The following is a 19,913-nucleotide window of genomic DNA, read 5'->3' on the forward strand; positions in this document are numbered from 1 at the left end:
CCACTCCGACTTTCAGAAACTTTGGAAATCCTTGTAATTTCTTTTAAGCATGTCACATGATTATTTTTATTTTCTGACTTTAACAAAGATCCGGTAGTAGTGTCATTTAGCTTGATCCCTCTAAACTAGCCAGATTCTGCACCTTCGTTCTCTCATAGAAGAGCTTCTTCATGTTGCTTCTCTCTTTCCACGCCAGCAAATGAGCTCTTTATTTTCTCACACAAACCTTCACAAGCTACCTCAACCGCATGCTGAATCCTGTCAATTAGCAGCTTTATAAATTGTTCAAGGGTAAGTTGCCGAATTTCTACTATCACTACTTCCCCTGCATTCTCTCTCCCTCCCCTTACAGACATCATTTTTCTCCCCCTTAGCGTGAAAAGGCAGTTTCGTCTCACTCCGTTTTCTGACCAGTCTTCCGAAATTTGGGGACGCTTGTAGGGTTTTTTATCAAAAAAAGTCTTGAAAGTTTTCTCTTCTCCCTCAGTCGGCAAGCTTTATGTGATGTTACAAAAAAAACAAAATACACAAAAGAAAAACAACCAAACAATCTCTAAAAAAGGTGATTTTGATGCTTGGAGATCAGGGAAAGCACCCCCCCCCCCGAAAAACAGCATTTCAAGGGTTCCCTTGTGGGGGCTGATCTCCAAGAGGGCAAATGTAAAGATTCCCTTTAAATGCTTTTTTCTAGAGGGGCAGCTGCAAGATTTAAAGGCCCTCCAGATGGGGGGCAGGCCACCTGCTTTTGCTGGTCATCTGGAGGGCCCTTTTAATGTCACAGGAGAGGAGGGAGGGAGAGGAGGGGGTGAGAGGGGCAGCAGCTTTTGTGGGGTATGCCTCCCGGTTGAGGGGGCAAAGCCCCGAAATGCTCCACCGTAGCTACAGGCCAGGCACTGAGTCGCCCCTCCTAACAGCTGCCTCCCATCCTCTTTTTTTCCTGTAAGTAGGCCTTGAAGAGATTTTATTCCAATTTGTCTGAAGAATATATGCTTTGCAAAGCTTACACTTTGTGTTAAGTCGGGAACTTAACAAAGAGTCGGAGAGTGATTCAGCAAGAATGCGGCTTTTATTCTTCAACTCCAACTTACTTCCAACACATCAACATCAGTCAGCCAGAACAGCTTTAACATAGCAGCTGCTCTGTATTTAAACATTCCCGGCTAATATAGCCACGCCTACTGTACATTTCACAACCAATGCGGTTGAACCTATAAAGGCCAATCAGGAAGGTTCCTGCTCAGGGAGCTTCTTCATGGTGATTGGATATTGCTTCCTAGGCTAGTGTTCCTATAGGTTATATTAGGATCCTAGCCCAGGACGAAGCTTAACATGAGATGGCAATGGAATGATTCACATTACATTCAGTACATGTATTCAAGTCAATTAGAATACACTACACTTTGAATAAAACTTTGTTATTCTTAAAGGTGCCTCTGGACTCCAACTTTGTTCTGCTGCTTATAAAACCAACACGCTGATTAAAGTCAATGATAAAAGTGCATATGGGGCGGGCACTGGGCTTGGCCCCCACCTAGGCGGGGGCAGAAGCAGACAAGCACTACTGGCCAAGCCTAAAGCCAGTCAGAGCCAGGGTTGACCGTTGCCGCGCTAAGTGAGCGACGGGGGGGGGAGGGAGAGAAAACCGGCTCGCTCACCGAACTACAACTCCCAGCAGGCACTTCAGGAGTACCAGAAGCGTGCCGCGAAGGCCATCAGGACTACATTTCCCAGCAAGCAGCGGTAGAGCGTCTCCCCATCCGCGCTCGCGAGCGTGGCGGGGCGTTCTTCGCGGAGCCGACTGAGGCCGCGCTGGCGGCGCTGTGATCCGCGGTCGACAGAGACGGGGCCAGAAGGGGAAGTGGTGGCGGCGGCCCCCGCTGGTGACAGCCTCCCTTGGGCTGGCCTCTCCGTCGCCCGCCCCACAGCATGGCTGCCATGGGAGGTGGGCGTCGCTGGGCCGCGGGGTGGGGGTGGCTCATGGGGCGATCTGGGTCCCCGTCTGCCTGCGGCTTTAGGGGGAGGAAGGTCGACGAGGCATAGAGGTGGGGGGGTTGAGGGGGGCGACGGCAGAAGTCTACTGGCGTTTTGTGTCTGAGGACGTGTGGGGTTTATTTATTGTACTTGTGATGTAGCTCGTTTAGTGTTGTGCTTTTATGTGTACTGCTATATTGCTTTAATATTCTGTTGCTTTTTTCTGTATATATTATTTATACTGCTGTTACTACATTAATATTATGCTGGGTTCCCCCCATCATGGAACTCATGGTGGTGTATCTAAGGGGTTCCAGGTGATCTTCCTGTCCAGGCCCAAAAATGCTTAAGTTCAACAAAGGTGTTGACTGCATCCTGTATCTTCTGGCTAAGGGCTCTGGGCCCTTCCACTTAAACTCTTAACTTTGGATACATAGCCATGTTAGTTTGTATTAGAAAATGCAGCAGGGGTCCAGTGGTACCTTAACATTTGACACAATTTATTTCACCTTAAGCTTTGGTGAGTCAGAGCATTCAGTGAAGTGAACTCTTATTTGTGAACGCTTACGCCAGAATATATTGTAGTGCTTCAGGATTCTTGTTTTATTTTTGCCCTTAATTTTATAGCCTTCAGTCTACATGATGGATTATTATTTCATGTTTAAATTTCTTGTGTGGACATCCTTCAGTGTGCATGGCGTCTCTAGTATTAACTCAGTAAATTTTATCTCTGATAGTGTACTTTTTCCATAATGCACTGCTTTTTTTTTGCGATCCTTTAAAAAGGCCAGTCTCACTTCTTGGGGAATGTCTTGGCCATATCTGTGTGTAAAGGAAGATATTCTTGAGGATCCACAAATATACTTGCTATGACAACTGGCAAGTGTTCTTTTCTCCATTGGTGAGTCTGGTGGTCTCCTGATGTTGGAGAGAGAGCGGATTTGTCTGTGATGGCATGCTTATCTCTGGGGTGTTAAGAGAGTCTCTCCAAAATGTGGTATGACATTAGAGACAAGCCCCCTCTTTGCTGGAGACTTGGCAAAGATAAGGCCAGTCAAACATTTGTTGTTCCTCGATTACTGTTGTTCCTCAATTCAAGGACTATGGTAGTTTAGATGGGTAACTGTAAGACTTGGTCATTAATTTGTATGGTTTCGTGAAGGTCTTGTAAATCTTCGGTCCTTATAGAGGAACCAGGGGAAGTATTCTATTAGGATCCAAGTTGTGCTTAATTAGCAATTGTCATATACACTGTAGCCAGTGTGGCAATTTATCTCTCACTTCCTCTTCCCCACCCCCCTTGTTTTTCTCTGAAAAGCATTGTGGCCACTTCCTGTTTGGTCAGTAGTGGAACCTGAATTCTAAATGGCAAATGCCTTGTCTTTTCTTGTTTGTTTTCATAGCTCTAACAAAACAGGTTTTGGACTTGAAATGTTGCTCAATTGTCAGTTCAGTAGACACTCCTTCTGTGGTGTTTAGTTTGTGTTTCTCTTCTTGATATGTGGCAGTTGTACCACAGGTATATTTTAAAGGTAACTGGATTAAATATAATTATACCATGGACTTTAAATCCTATCATATGGGTTGCTTTACATGTCTTTTGGTCAGGCTTTACTTTTACAGATGCTAAGAAATGAGTTGGTACAGCAGCTTTGTAGAGAAGTACGAAATTTTTAAAAATCAGCCTTTTTCTGCCAGTATGTGCCAGGCTTTTATTTACTTAAAACATTTTTATGCCATCTTTCCACCCAATCAGGGTCCACAAGGTGGTGAACATAAAAACATTTAAACAATTAAAAATACAATTAAAGATTATAAAAGTCAATTAAAACACACCACCCATTATTGGGTGCATATTAGGTGAAACAAAAACGTGTTTATCTGCTGGCAAAAGACACCTAGAGAGGAGGACAGATGAATCTTCCTGGGGAGGGAGTTCCAAAGTTTTATGTGCCACGACAGAGAGGGCTCTTTCTTGTGTTATCAACAGGTGATAACACAAGAAAGAGTCCTCTCTGTCGTGGCACATGGTGGGGGCACCTCAGATGGTGGGGGCAACCAAAGCAGGGCCTCTGAGGAAGACTGGAGTGAGTGGATAGGTTGGTCCTATGCTGTACAGGGCTTTAAAGGTCAGTATGAGGACCTTGAATTCAGCCTGGAAGCAAATTGAAAGCTAGTGTAGGTGGAACAGGACTGGAGTGATATGGTCCCCATGATTCACTCTAGTCATCACTGTGGCCACAGCATTCTTTACCAACTGTAGTTTCCAGACAGTCTTAATCAAGGACAGACCCGTGAAGAGTGTATTGTAGTAATGGAATGTAGATGTTACACAGGGCATGCAAGATTTTTTCTGCCCAGGAAGGGCCGGAGCTGGCTCACTAGCCAAAGCTGGTGAAAGGCACTCCTGGCCAGTGCTGCCACCTGTTTATCCAACAAGCATTCAGGATCTAGGAGCACCCCCGAGCTGTGGACCTGCTCCTTTAAGGGGAATGCAACCCCATGCAGAACAGGGGATAACCCATTTTCTGGGTTAGACCTCCCCCCATCAATAATACCTCTTCCATTTCGTTGGAATTACCAAACTCCTTGCCCACTAAGGAATTGTTCCTTGTTGTAGAGTACTAAGCTGCTCTTCGGGGTGGCCATGGAAGGTGCTGTCATGTTGCAACCGATTTATGGCAACCCGGTAAGGTTTTCAAGGCAAAAGACAATTCAAGGTGGTTTGCTATTACCTGCCTCTGTGTAGCAACCCTGGAACTCCCATCCACGTACTAACCAGAGCGAACCCTGCTTTTCTTCTGAGATTGGGCTAGCCTGGGCCATACAGGGTAGGACAGGCTGTTCTTGAGTGTAGCTTAAGTTATGAGTCTCAACACATGTAAGTGTAACCTTAGGGAATTATATGCTGACATCTAAGCATTCAAGATCTTTCAATATATTAAAGCAAAATTTGAGTTAAAAGATCAACAAGATTTCCAGTGCATTAGTTTTTAGGCGCCTGAGCTTATACCTTATTTATATTTATTTATAAATTCTAGACTGCCCTCCCCTGAGCATGGGCCTCAGGGCAGTGAACAATTCCAACAGACAGCTACAGATCACGTTCAAACAATAAAAACAATAATTGCAGAACAATTTCAGATGATGCTGAAAATAAACCAGATTACAACCTTACCCCGTGGGGGGAGAGGAAAGGAATATAAGTGCCAGGCTAGATGGAAACTGTTGTTGTCCTCAGCCATAGGCCTGGTGGAACATCTCTGCCTTACAGGCCCTGCAGAACTGCGTAAGATCCCGCAGGGCACGGCTGTCATTCAGCAGAGAGTTCCACCAGGTTGGGGCCAGGGCTGGAAAATGCCCTGGCACTGGTTGATGGCAGCCAGATATTTTTAGAGCCAGGGACCACCAGTAGGTTCTTCTCTCTGGAGTGTAGTGCTCTTCGGGGCATAGTCGTGTTGGTCTTTCAGATGCTACTGGACTTGAATCTTGTTCTTCTACTGCAGACCAACATGACAACCCACTTGAAAGTTTCTGTACATTGAAATATACCTTCAGAGAGCTTTGATTTTGTGTTCAGAATTGAAGGTTGAAGAAACTCCAGTCCTGCTTGTAACCTTCACATTAAACTGATGATTCCTCAGTCAGTTAAGGGGATGGTTACTTGTTGACTCTTGAGATGGGCAAGGGAAGTGAAATCCATCAGCCACTTACTGTAGGGCTATAAATGGCCCGGGTTTTGGCCTGCAGCATCTCTGCGATATCCTGGATAAACTGTCTTGACTTCTTCCTCTCCCACCGCCTTGCCTGTCCCAGTCCCTTTAAATTAGCAGTGCAAGCTTCACAGAATGAATATATGATTTGCAGTTTGTCAACCCTTACGCCTAGCACAGGAGCAGCAGAAAAGCTGTGAATGAGGAGCTGTTGTGTCTGGACTATGGGAAAAGATTTGGATGGCAGGATGTGAGGGTAGGTGTTCTTTTACAGTGTTTTTGGTCATACTGTGGTCCATTTTGTCCAGCAGCCTGTTGTCAGATAGTGGTCTTCAGATGCTTCCAGGAGGCTCACGAGCAGTTCATGAAGGCAACAGTATATGCGAAGGTTTTGAAGAGTAAACATCATCATGGGTATGATAGTAAGGAGTTGGTAGCTATAAAGAGTTCCTCAGACTGGGGATCAGGGAGAAGGATGCAGATAACTGTGATTAGTAATTGTACTGGGGTAGGCAAAGGTCTGAAAGGATAGCAGGTAATGTTGTAAACTGCTGCAAATCTTTGCGCCAATGGAAACCAGCAATGTTGTTTGGATTATAGGCACTAGGAGTTGGGAAGTTTGAGGCCTGTGAGTTACTGCATTACCTTTTTTGGTGATGTGTAACCTGCTTTCAAGTTTCCTACAACTTCATTTAAGGAAAAATAAGAGGTTTTAATTCTCTTTTTAAAACAACAAACACATTAATCATTTCGACATTGTCAGTCATCAGCAGTAGATGAAAGTACTGATAGATTTTTGATGCAATCTCAGTAAAGCAAAAATGCTTTATTATGGAATCCCTCATGGTTATGTATTGGCAGATACAACTTGGATACATTTCATTTTAGGTCAAGGCTAAGAAGAGGTTTATTGATTTTATGCCACCCTCTTTCAAAGGAGGCCAGAATGGCATTTATTTTCTCCACCACCCCCAGGTTAGGATGAGAGATATAGACTAGCCAAGCCTGTTCAGGCTGGTGAGGTTTTTGAACCATGAATTCCCAAGTCTATGTATAGCATTCACCATGCTACAGTGGCTAGATGGAAGTGGTGTACTTCTTGTTTGTTTGCTATGTGTAAAATTCATACAAAATAATTCTTGGAGCTGAAAGTGTACAGGCTCCCCTTTCAGCTCAGTCTCCCCTGACTAGCTGGCCAGCAATGAGGGGTGGCTTAGATCTGAAAGAACAAAGTTTGACTCTAGTGGCACCTTTAAAATTAACAAAAGCACCCTCAAAACAAGAAGTAATAAAGAAAGTATTAGCAGTAGCTGAAATGGATAGATTAAGCTTAATATTACAAGGGAAGAAGAGTAAAGAATTATTTGAAAAAAGATGGAACATGTTCTATAGATGGCTAGACAATATAACATAAAAAGTAGAGCGCAATTATGGAACGTAAAACAAGATAGAATGTATTTTGGTTAAAGCATAAATATGACTCGCATTGATATCAATTGTAAACAAGGATAAGATGTATATTTTGTCAAAAATTATAAATAAACATGGGGAAAAAATTAACAAAAGCTTATACCCAGAGTTAAACTCTGTTGGTCTTGAAGGTGTCTCTGGACACAAATTTTGTTCTGTTACTTCAGACTAACTCAGCTATGCACCTGAATTTAGATCTGAAAGGGCATTGCAATTTCAGTGTGCATTGTAATCTCCATTCATGCTGGCCAACTGAAGGATGCACTTTCTCCTCAAAGCCTGATCATCTGGCTCATGGTCAGTGTTCCCTCTAAGCTGAGTTAGTGTGAGCTAGCTCACTGTTTTTTAGCCTCTGGCTCATATATTTTCATATTAGCTCAGAAAGGATGGCTCCCGAGCAAACTAATTTATGCAGTAGCCAAATTGCTTGCTCACAACTTTAATGCCAGTCGCTCACAAAGTAGAATTTTTGCTCACAAGACTCCACAGCTTAGAGGGAGCATTGCTCATGGTGGAGGCTTGAAGCAGAAGCACAGGGCAGGCTTTCTCCTCTAAGCTCCTCCCCCAGCAGAAGGGAGGGGCTTGGAGAAACTCCGCCAGAGTTCCAGTAAGCTGTTGAACAAGAAAAACCGCACTGCACAATGCAAAGTAGTAGCAGCAGACTGGTAATCTAAATATATGTTTGTGCAGTAATTTTAATTTATAATTTAATAATGTTGGTAAAGAATGCATTTTCAGAACAGGGCATACTACACACTCATGACTGTGCACAAATCATGCCATGTTGAGCGGTACTACTTCTTCTGTGACTCTTTCACTAATGGAATGCTGCTTGCTTGGGGATGAACTCTGCTGACATTTTGTTGGTTGTGTGCCATTCACCGAGTTCCTACATCAGGACCAGCATAGCTTCAAACAGTTTGCAAGGAAGCTAGCCAGAGTGCCATGGAAAGAAGGCTGTAGAGCATCTGCTTTGTATGCAGAAGGTCCCAGGATCAATGTTCCCTCTAAGCTGTGGAGTCTTGTGAGCAAAAATCCTACTTTGTGAGCTACAGGCATTAAAGCTGTGAGCGAGTGATTTGGCTACTGCATAAATTAGCTTGCTCTGGAGCCCTCCTTCCTGAGCCGAGACAAAAATGTGTGAGCCGGAGGCTAAAAAACTGTGAGCTAGCTCACACTAACTCAGCTTAGAGGGAACACTACCCAGGATCAATCCTTGGCATCTCTGGTTAAAAGGATGCAAAGGACCTCTGACTGAGATCTTGGGGAGCCACTGCCAATTGAAGTAGACAATACTAACCTTGATGAGTTGATTCAGTATAAGGCAGTTTCATGTATGAATTAGAGACAGAACAATTATAAAGCAATTCTTAAATTAAAAAAAATACTTGAGGCAGAGTGATGGAAATGTTTCTGGATTTTATTCCCATTTGGTAGGATTGTATGAAAATAGTAATGGAGAGGGGGGTGCTGCTGCAGTGGCTTACCTTGCCATAGGCCAGACGGGTGAGTTGCTCCTCAGCCACCCCTTACAGTGCACTTCCTTCCAAGAGTTCATTAGTCAAGAGCTGGCACCAGACATCTCTTAACTGAGATGTTCGATGCTACTGGCAGTAGAATGCTTAGGGGTGGGCAGAGACAGGCATCTAAGAGGGTCATTGGTCTCATTGGTAGCATGATTGTTCTTGACAGTAGGCCCTTCAGTGTTGTAGAGGACCTTGACCTCCGCTGGCTGCTCCATGATACATGCCACTGGTACATGGTCCCCACTCACACCGTGATGTGCTGGAACATTATGTCCTCCCTTTACATGGTGGCATGGGAGCATGTAAAGGCATGTTTGTTTTGCTTTTTTTTTTTAGCTTCTGGGAGAGCACTTTTGGACTAGTGCCAATGTGCAGCATACTTACCTTTTGTTTGCTGCACACTGGTGGCCACCCAAAGATGTTTTAGCATCATCATCCTGACGGTCAATTCTCTCACCTTCTGTAGAGATGAGCTCTCAAAGAACATGCAGGCCAGATGGGGTACGCGTCTTCTGGGGGAGGAGGGGGGAAGGCAGTGGTTTAGTGCATCATCCCTCTTATCCAAGATGAGGATCACCCCCCTGCTCACTGCCTCATATGTTTTCTTCCTACACGCCCTGGAGCAGGCACATGAGTCCAGTGAGAACTGAAGGCATAGGAGGGAGGATTGGGTACAGGAAATGGTTATGGACTACCTAGCAGAGCCATGCGGGCTGCCTGACAATGATCCTTTGACTTACTGGGCCAAGAAAGAGATAGTCTGGTCAGACCTTTTTCTACTGGCACAGAAGTTCCTCTTCTTTCCCTCAGTGACTGTGTGGAGTGAATGAATATTTTCACAGATGTGTGACATAGTCACCTGTCACCATTCTCTTCCTCAAGGTCAACTTGACCCTTGCTAGCTTCCTAAGCCTCGACTATGAAAACGCTTAGTCGAGTGGCATGTGAAAAATTGCGTTACCTGCCTTTCAGCTTCCTGGTGTGTTCGGGAAAATAAAGGACAGCTCATGTTCCTGTTATTTGAGCTGATACTCCTTGATCTCCTCAGTTATGCAATATTTACACATACAGGCCACAGATGTACCTCTCAGGAATGAACAGATGCGTGCTGCTCAGTGTTGTTGGCTGCTGGGGGTGGTTCTGCATGGATGCACTTGTAGTGAAAAGATAGGGAATATGTGAGAAATGTCCATTTACATTTTGGTCAACATTGCTGGCAAATAACTATTTATTTTACAAGCACCCTGAGGTACCTTCCATCCTCCAGGGCTGAATCACGTGTTGCCTGTAGAAGGTGGGTGGAGTAGGCTCACAGCATGTTGCGAAACATGGGACCCTCCCCCCAAACCAGGAGACCCTTGAGGGGGCTCATGCTGGCCTCTTCGACACACCGTGGCTTTGCAAAAAGAGGAGGAGAAATTCAGTCACATCAGAACCTACTGTTGTAGTACAGTTGTGAAAGAAATCCGCAACATGGCACATTGTACTACACACAGCACCAGTTGATCAGTAAGGCAGTAATCCTTGTACAAACCTCCTGTCGTTGATATTAAGGGGAGCAGAGGTTAACAGCATCAAGTTCGGCTACATGAATTCACACGCATGATGTATGGATTGGGAAGAACAGAGAGGGCAGTAGTCATGCAGCAGCACTTACATATATCATGTGCCACCAAGCTAGCTTGGTGGATGGAGACATCAGTGAAAGGGAAAAGTTTGTCTCATTAAAGAAACTGTGCCTCATGCAGCACTGCACGCTCAAGTTCTCAGTGGGAAACTCCAGAACACCAAGAACACCAAGACTGGTATCACAGCAATGGGCCTCCGATCAAAAAGACTACGTGGAAGAGGGAAAGTAAGAGACTTACTGTCAGTGGTCAGGCTCCTCTGCAATCTCTTCTGAATGATGCCCTGGGCCAATGCCCTCCTCTTACTTTCCTCCACTGACAGGAAGACACAGAGTGGAACAATTTTAGAAGGCACGGGGTAGTAGGCACAGAGCAGGTCTTCCTCCCCTAAGAAATAAACGTTGAATATTTGGGAGGCACAAGGGCCGAATGCAGTCATTTATTTGTATCCTTTTATAAGGTCAGCAAATGACTTCAGCAGCAAGAATTTTAATTACGTGTAGGGAAGTGTGTCTGGAAGCTGAAATTGGAGCATGGCACCTGTACTGAGCTGGTAGTTGATATAGATCAAGTAATGTCCCACCCACCACTGCATAATGCATAGACCGGAAGAAGAAGTTGCCTTTCCTTTTATTAAAGTTACACAACATGCCTCATTTACCAGAGGACATAGCAAAACTGGTTTCATAAGGCTTATGGAACAATGCAAATGCATAGGAGAGTGATACTATTTCTGACTTACCATGTAAGGTTATGGAAGTGATGAGGAAAGCCACTTCAGGGATTTCTGAGTGTGTGTGTGTGTAGGAGCAGTCAGAATGGGCAAAAAAAAGTATTGAAGGGTTGGCTAGCAAGCTGAGAAATGAACATGCACACATCATGCAGGGCATACCCCTTTGCTGCTTTTTAATGCTAGTGTCCCTCACTCACCATCTGGAAATGATGCACCCCAGCAGCAGCCTCCTCCCAGCCGTACCTGACTGCTTGAGATATAGGTGCCAGCCAATATTGCATGCAAACACCTTGCTGCACCCCACCCCACCCCATAGAAAAGCACCTTGGAAAAGGTTTCACTTGTGTGGCTCCAACAGCTCCTATGGGAAATGCTTCTCAAAGTTTGTTTCAGTAAGGATTCAAAGAAATCCTGGATGTTATGGAACTCTTCCCAGCCTGCATACGGTGCGGACAGGAGAAATGTTCCATCAAGCCACCCTCTTCCTTGGATTCTCCCATCCCACCCTCTGACAGAGGAGGAGAAGGAAGACTAGATGTACTGCAGATCGCTGCTGTTGCTGATACTGACTACAAGGCTCAAAGCTGCGTTTCTTAGTACAAAACCTGTGCCACTGCCAGCACCTTGGCACACACCTCATAAAGGCATCCACCCCACTACCTAGCACCCGCCTTGGAGGAAGACTCAAACATGATGGTGGTGGTGGATGGGGATTGGAATGGACCCACCTGCTGCGCCATATATGTGTACATCAGAACTCTGTGCATCAAATTAGCATCTCTTAGCAATTAGATGATTGATTGCCTCCGCATGTGCCAGAAATGCATGTACACATGCCTTGTTAAAGGGTGTGAATAGACAGAAGTGCATGTGTGCAGAAAATGAGCCACTTCTTTGGGGACCGCTAAAACAGAGCCCTGTGTATGTTCTTGAAGCTTGGGGGGGGGGTCTTTTGATTAGAGGCAGGACCGTGTTCTGTAAGAATTTGATTTCATTACATTGCTTATAAAAAGCTGGCCCAGAGGTCGACTTGGCTAGCCTTTAAAAAGTACATTTGGATGTGCCAAGAAAAAACACCTTACCTACTTCAGGGGTCTGTGAACCCCTTTTGTTGTATTGGTGATTCTCAAGGGGGCCCCAGCAGAGCCCCAGCCCAGACTGCAGGGAGAGTTCTGCGAAAGACCTTCCCACCGCATGCAGATCCTGGATCCACACAGGCTCAGGTTGGCTTAAAAAAAAATAATTGGTGTTTTTTTTCCTTGGGTCTACTGGACCTGAAAAAAAAATCAGTATTTCCAAAAAATCACAGATCTGAATAGCATACCGGTATTGGGATCCAAGATTTTTTGGAAATATTGAAATTTTTTCAGGTCCAATAGACCTAAACTGGAAAAGACTGATTTTTTTCTTTTTTGCACACGCCCACTCAAAAGATGTAAGGAAAGAGTTACCATTATCCCCTATTTTTATTGAACTATGTAAATTTCCTTTCTAAAAGATGTTCATGAATTTGTTTTGCAAGGTTAACATTTGCAAAAAATTGAAAGAAGCATATCATTCTGAATTAGTGGAGTCTATTTGCTTATGTAAACTAACCTGTTTATTACATGGCCAAGTGTTCAATAAATTTGGAAAATGGAATGTTTTTTGTCCAGAATGAGAAGCTAATTTTGAGTGTATAATTGATGTTTAGAACATCTTCGTAATATATGTTCTGTATTTTAGATTTTTGTCTGTATCAGATTTATTTTTATTTTTAATAAGTTAAGAAAAAGAAAACTATCAGTTATCTTTTGCTCTCCAGTAAAATATTTTTTCTCAATGTTTCACCAGAACAGGGAAAGTTTTCACAAACACTGAACGGCACTCCTTCTTCAAGCACAGCCAGTGGTGGGATGGATCCCTCCCATGCCTGTAGCATTCTCCAGCAGCTCAAAGCAATGTATGATGAAGGTCAACTAACAGATATTGTGGTGGAAGTGGATCATGGAAAAACTTTTTCCTGTCATCGAAACGTTCTTGCTGCAATTAGCCCTTACTTCAGGTATATTTTGTTCTTTTGCTAGTTAAGTACATTATTGTTTGTACAGATGTTGAAAATGTTAGTTCGTTAGTTGAAAATAAACCTAAACAGGAGTCTTGTGGGATCTTAAAGACTAATGGGTTCATAGATCAAGATGGGTAGCCATGTTAGTCTGTAGCAGTAGAAAAGAGCAAGAGTCCAGTAGTACCTTAAAGACAACAAAATTTGTGGCTGGCAGGGTATGAGCTTTCGTGAGTCACTGCTCACTTCTTCAGATATTAGTAAGTAAAAACTGACTAGTCTTTAAAGTGCCGCTGGCTGTACTCATGTTTAGGTTTATTTCAGACATTCTTCTAGCTGTTGCACTTTATAAGAATAAGCTTATAATTACTGGTTTAATAGCTAACAGTAATGGAGGCTACTTTTTAATGATCAAACTCCTTGATCATTTAGGATTTGGTGATACATTTCCATGAATGGAAGGACTATTTTCACCAGTTCTATCCCATGTACTGCAGACCCCAGATTCAGCCGTCATGGCCCTTAATAGGGTTTCTTATTCCGCAGGAGCAGCCTTTTGGGGAGTATTTCAGGCTACAGTGGGAGAGGGAATATGGGAAAGTCCTGTTCCACTGAAACAAATCATCTATATATCTAATAGCCAAGTTGCCCCCGTGAGTGCGGATCGCTAAATCAGCGCTCCTCCGGGCAGAGAGAGAAAAAGGGGGGGAGACACAGAGGCTCATTTCCCACAAGCTGCTGCTCCGTGCTGGCTCCTCCCTTTGCCCTGATTGTACGTGTCAATTCCACACCATGTGCTGCGCATCCACATTTTGCTCTGCAGCTTTGCCTGATTTCCCCCACGTCTACTCAATCCTCAAAAAACAGGACTGAGTAGATGCTGGGAAAAACAGGGAAAGCTGCGGACCAAAATGTGGCCATGCAGCAAATGGTGTGAAATTGACACGTATGATCAGGGCAAAGGGAGCGTGGAGCAGCAGCTTGTCGGAAATCAGCCAGAGAGAAAGACAGAGAGGGGGAAGAAAGAGAAGGGAGGGAAGAAAGAGAAGGGGGGAAGAAAGAGAAGGGGGAGGAAAGAGAAGGGGGGAAGAAAGAGAAGGGGGGGAGAGAGAGACTGTGGGGCGAGGAGAGGGGGGGAGAGAGCCGGGGGGGGAGAGAGAGAGAGACTGGGGGGAAGAGAGAGAAGGGGGGAAGAGAGAGAACGGGGGAAGAGAGAGAGAGAGAGAGAGACTGGGGGGGAAGAGAGAGAACGGGGGGAAAGAGAGAGACTGCCCCCCCGCGAGTATCGCGGGTCCCCCCTTGTATAGTCTAATAGCCAAGTTGGTCATATCTGAGGATTTGTAAATCTGTTGATTGAAGCTGTGAATAGACAAGACAAAGCTTTCTGCAAACCTGAAAAACACTCCAGATTTGCAGAAAAATCTGAAATGTAAAAAAAAAAATGGGGGAGAGGTTAAAAAACCCAAATGATAAAAGGAGTGCCTGTAGCTTTAAGAACCAGAAGCCTTCAGTGGCCATTGCTAGTCAACAACATCATTCTAGGCTTGGTTTCTTTCAGTAAAAGGCAGGGGGAGGGGCAGGGCCCTTTCCATGGCTGTTTTGGCCTTTAAGGGAGGACTCATTGGGGTCAGGCCTGGCACCAGCCATTGGGTGACTTAATACCACTTGCTTTGCATGATTCAGCTAGGCCTGGCTGCTTACTGCTTTTCAACAGCAGCCACACTATGAAATCCAGTGTGGTGTAACAGAGCTCCAGAGTAGGGTCTGGGAGACCCAGGTTAACCAGTTTGCTGTGGAAGCTCACTAGGTGAAATTGAGCCAGTCACTCTCTCTCATCCTAACCTACTTCACATGGTGGTTGTGAGGTTAAAAAGGAGGAGGGGAGAATTTTGTAGGCTGCTTTGGTCCTGTGGAGAAAAATATGGTATAAATGAAGTAAATGAATAATAAATATAGCCAAAGATGGGAGACAGATAAAAGACAGGGTGATGAATGGCTGAGAAGGAGAGAATGAGGCAGGGAAAGAGATGATATGGGGGTTGCCAGGAGAAAGGAAAGGGGAAATAATGTAAGGAGGGGGATACAGGGGAAAGTAATGTGTCCCCTCCACAAGTCCTTGAGGATTCTCTACCATGCAAGTAGGCCTGGCCCAGTTGCTTGCACCACAGAACTGGGCCATAGTTTTCCTAGGTCTCTGCTGCAGGGGAAGCTGAAGACAGGGGGGCAGACAAAGACAGGTGGCTGTTGGGTAGGAAGGAGAGAAGGAAGCAGGAAAAGAGGAGACTGTGGGGGCTTTAAGGGAGGAAAAGAGGAAATAGCAGGAGAGGGGGAAAATAGTTCCTGCTTGTTTCGTCTATCAGTGGAAGTTACTGCGGGATCCAAGCCTGTGTATTTTCCTAGAAATGAGCTCCCACTACCACCACCACCAGCATCATCACTAAAGAAAGATAGAGCCCTGTGCCCAACTCCACCATTACAGCTTGTGCCAGCCGCACATATATGAAAGATTGAGAACTGATGAACAAAGAAACTGTTGCTGCCATCCCTAATGTATTAGTTTACAACCAGCTAGCGTTTTATGTTTTCGATTGTTTTTAGATGGTTTTATTTACCTTATAATTGTTCTTATGTTTATCCTTTGTAAGCCACCCTGAGCCTTCTTTGGCAGGGAGGACGGGGTATAAATCAAATAAATAAATAAATTTATTTTCATGATATTCTGTTAACCAGATTCATGAGTAAACTGAATTCCTGCTAATTTCTTACAACCTTAAACTTAACTTGTGGAGTCCTATCGTGTTTGCCTATTTGCCAGTGTTCTATTGCATTTCTCTATTGTGGCAATGCCACATTAACTTTAAATAGTTCAGCGCTCTTACCATACTAGCACAGGCTGCTAGGAATAGCTGCATAGGCAGCACAGAATTCTTACCAGTGGTTGCAAAAGGAACCTTGGTTGCCATGTGTTGTAGTTTCTGTGCTGAGAACAGTGCAAAATACTCAGTAGATACTCAGTACAGGATGCCTTGAAGTCAGAACTTTGTTCGTCAGTTGTTTCAGAGCTAGTAATCTTTTAAATACCTTGTGTACCACAAAGCAGATACAGACTTAGTAACTAAAAAAAGTTTAGTTTTACTTGACTGAACACTAAGTGAAGGTTCTTACAAATATTTTTTTATTTTCTAGATCAATGTTCACGAGTGGCCTTACTGAGAGTACCCAGAAAGAAGTACGGATTGTTGGCGTTGAAGAAGAGTCCATGCATTTAGTACTGAATTATGCCTATACCTCCAGAGTAACACTGACAGAGGCCAATGTCCAAGCTTTGTTCACTGCAGCTAGTATCTTCCAGATTCCTTCTATCCAGGACCAGTGTGCTAAATACATGATCAGCCATTTGGACCCCCAGAATTCCATCGGAGTGTTTATCTTTGCTGATCACTACGGGCATCAAGAACTGAAAGTCAGATCCCAAGATTATATTCGTAAAAAGTTCCTGAGTGTCACCAAAGAACAAGAATTTCTCCAGCTGAGAAAAGACCAACTTGTCAGCATCCTGGACAGCAACGATTTAAACGTTGACAAGGAAGAGCATGTCTATGAAAGCATTATAAGATGGTTTGAACATGAGCCCAGCAAAAGAGAAACCCATTTGCCAGAAATTTTTGCCAAATGCATCCGCATGCCCCTCTTGGATGCAGAATTTGTAGAGAAAATCCCGCCCATGTTTGCACAGGCTATAGCCCAAAACTGTGTACAAAAAGGACAAACTAGTGCCAATGGCTATACCCAGCGGCTTGGAATGACTGCTTCAGAAATGATCATCTGCTTTGATGCTGCTCATAAACACTCAGGAAAGAAGCAAACAGTGCCTTGTTTAGATTCCGTCACAGGGAGAGTGTTCAAACTATGCAAACCACCCAACGATTTGCGGGAGGTAGGGATACTCGTTTCTCCTGACAATGACATCTACATTGCTGGGGGTTACAGACCGAGCAGCAGTGAGGTCTCCATTGACCACAGAGCAGAAAGTGACTTTTGGATGTATGATCATTCGGGCAATAGATGGATCCCTAAAGCTCCACTGCTACGTGCCAGGATAGGCTGCAAGCTGGTTCATTGCTGTGGTAAACTCTACGCAATAGGCGGTCGCGTTTATGAAGGAGATGGGCGTAACTCACTGAAATCTGTGGAGTGCTACGACAGCCGAGATAACTGCTGGACGGCTGTCTCCGCAATGCCCGTAGCAATGGAATTTCATAATGCAGTGGAATATAAAGACTGTATCTATGTTTTACAGGGTAAGATGGGTTTATGTGTCAGTATGTGCGGGGGGGGGGGGCAGAATCTATAGTTGGAATATTTGCAGGTAGCATTCAGGTTCCAAAGTAGTTGGAATGGCGCCCTCTTGGATACTTTCTTTAATCATTTCAGAGCCATAGAAAGGGCATGTCAAACTCGGTGATGCTGGCCGTGTCTTTTCTTTGTTTATGCTTGCTTAATCCTCTGTTCTGTAACACTGAGGTTGCAAAAACCTTAGGAATTTTAAAAACTTTCCCCCCAAAATCTCATAATTAAAAAGGACTGATAATGAATGGTACTTCTGAGACTATAGCTTTTTAAAAGAGAAACACATTTGGGACTTTTTCTACTTTGAAACAACTTTAGAGGCAGTCACCCACACTTACGAGGGAATGAGAGAAAAGGCATTCAGCAGTGATATGATTTTTCTGGGAAAATATGAATAGGAAGCATGTCCATTATTCTAAATAGAGCCTGATTTTTTTTAGCAATAAATAAATAAATACAACACCCCACGATAATTTTATACCCCAATAGAAACAAGTATTTTAACTAATATATTTGATAAGAATTTTTTTAGCAATCCTCCTTTGTTTAAATATGTAAACAAATTCAAAGACCCAAGTCTGTGAAGAGTTACTCTATTTTAAACCCTTTGAAAGCAGCTTTAGCACACCCAAAGAACTGCACATGATATTCCGTGCACATGGTTGTCCACTCATGACTGTGAAAAAGTGACACTAAATATTTGCAGGTAGAATCATAGAAAAGTGAACAAAAATAATATACATAATCATAGAAAAATATATTGATGGTGATCTCCGGAATGTCTTGCCGTTTCGAAGGAAGATCTTCTGAACAAAGATGTAGGACAAAAAATGTCTCTCAGAGATTCATATCCTCTTGTGATGTCTCACAATTATCAAGGAAGATTTTCAATATTGCTCAGAAGATCTTCCTTCGAAACGGCAAGACATTCCGGAGATCACCGTCAATATGTTTTTCTATGATTATGTATATTATTTTTGTTCACTTTTCTATGATTCTTTAAAAACATATATTTAGCGTCACTCTTTCAGTTTTTCTTGTTCTCCGTATTATCTCATTACTGTGCCAATCAATTGTTACTATGTCCATTCATGACAACAGGATGGTGAGATGGTTGGAATCCAAGTCTTATGAAGAAAGGCTGAAAGAGTTGGGTATGTTTAGCCTGGGAAAGAGAAGGCTTAGAGGGGACATGATTGCAGTCTTCAAGTATTTGAAGGGCTTTCATGTAGAAGATGGAGCAGATCTATTCTCTCTTGCTCCGGATTGCAAGACTAGATCTAATGGGTGGAAATTACAAGGGAATCGTTACTGGCTAAATATCAGGAAAAAGTTTCTTACTGTAAGACTGGTTGAGCAGTGGAACAGTCTGCCTCGGGTGGTTGTGGATGTTCCTTCGCTGGACGTTTTCAAGCGGAGGCTGGACGACCATCTTTCAGGTATGTTTTAGGTATGTAGGGCTATCTTTCAGCTATGCTCCTCCAGAGTGCAGAGGGATGGAGTAGATGACCTGCAAGGTCCCTTCCAACTCTTAACATTCTATGATTTCATCAGAAACCGATCATCTGTTAGCCAAATTGCCTTGAATTATCAATTAGTCTAGGGGAGGTTATGATTATTAATTGGCAATAGGCAAATTAGGATTCACACCAATGTATACAGAAGTCCCACCTTTGCTGTAAGTATCAGAACAGACACAGAGACTGTATTCAGTAAAATATAATGTCTTTTTACTGGAAGATATATATCATTCAAACAATACACAACCACACACACACATTTATACATATGCTAAGAAATAAAGATAGATCCTTAACACAGTTGCATTAGCAGGACATTTGTTGGTTGGGAGATATTTACCCGTCATTGATTGAGCCGTTCCAATGGAAGAATGGAGGGGTTTAGAAATAGAAGATGGGGGAACACATGCTCTGAACTGGCAGAACCACGTGGACTCTAGCTTCAGACTAGAGTTTAAAGATGGAGGTAGGGTATATGGATAGCAAGCTGGCCATAAGAGGGTTAAAGCTACGATAGGGGTCGTGGAGAGGGTAAGAGAGAGACCATGTGGTCGGTCAGCATCTTTTATAACATGGGGTGGGGGGGCTGGCTAGGCTGGCCACATCCCCCTGTGACACCTTCTGTTAGTCCGTCCCATAAAACATACTATTGGCTGGCTGGAAGAGGGGAGGGGGACTAAGGAGTGGTCAATATTGAGAGCTAGAAACAGACTGAGGACTGGCACCTGGATGAAGGATGATTGAATCATCAGGCTAGGGCTATTGTCTCTTTATGGCCCTAGCCTGCTGGCTGATGGTTGAGCAATTAGTTGCTATGCAACTATTATTGGAGTCTCTAGGGTTGCCAAGTCTACTTACCCCTTGGAGCGAGGGAGCCTCGCCAGGCTCCAGGAGTTCTCGGCGGACGCGTGCGCCAGCAGCACGTCACCGAAAGTGATGTGCTACGTGCTCACGTTGG

At 44.0% G+C, this 19,913-nt stretch overlaps 1 protein-coding gene across 1 annotated transcript in view; it reads left to right on the top strand.

Annotated features, from left to right (window-relative positions):
- Positions 1 to 1,772: 1,772 nt before the first annotated feature.
- KBTBD8 (kelch repeat and BTB (POZ) domain containing 8) overlaps positions 1,773 to 19,913 on the top strand; it is a 30,020-nt gene continuing 11,879 nt past the window's right edge. The window contains exons 1-3 of the mRNA XM_015413008.1: positions 1,773 to 1,942; positions 12,875 to 13,085; positions 16,272 to 17,386. Of these exons, the coding sequence (XP_015268494.1) occupies positions 1,927 to 1,942; positions 12,875 to 13,085; positions 16,272 to 17,386 (1,342 nt within the window). The 5' untranslated portion in view covers positions 1,773 to 1,926. The remainder of the gene's footprint in view (positions 1,943 to 12,874; positions 13,086 to 16,271; positions 17,387 to 19,913) is intronic.

The sequence above is a fragment of the Gekko japonicus genome, unplaced genomic scaffold (genome assembly GCF_001447785.1).
Source record: "Gekko japonicus isolate JY-2015 unplaced genomic scaffold, Gekko_japonicus_V1.1 scaffold2420, whole genome shotgun sequence".
NCBI lineage: Eukaryota > Metazoa > Chordata > Lepidosauria > Squamata > Gekkonidae > Gekko > Gekko japonicus.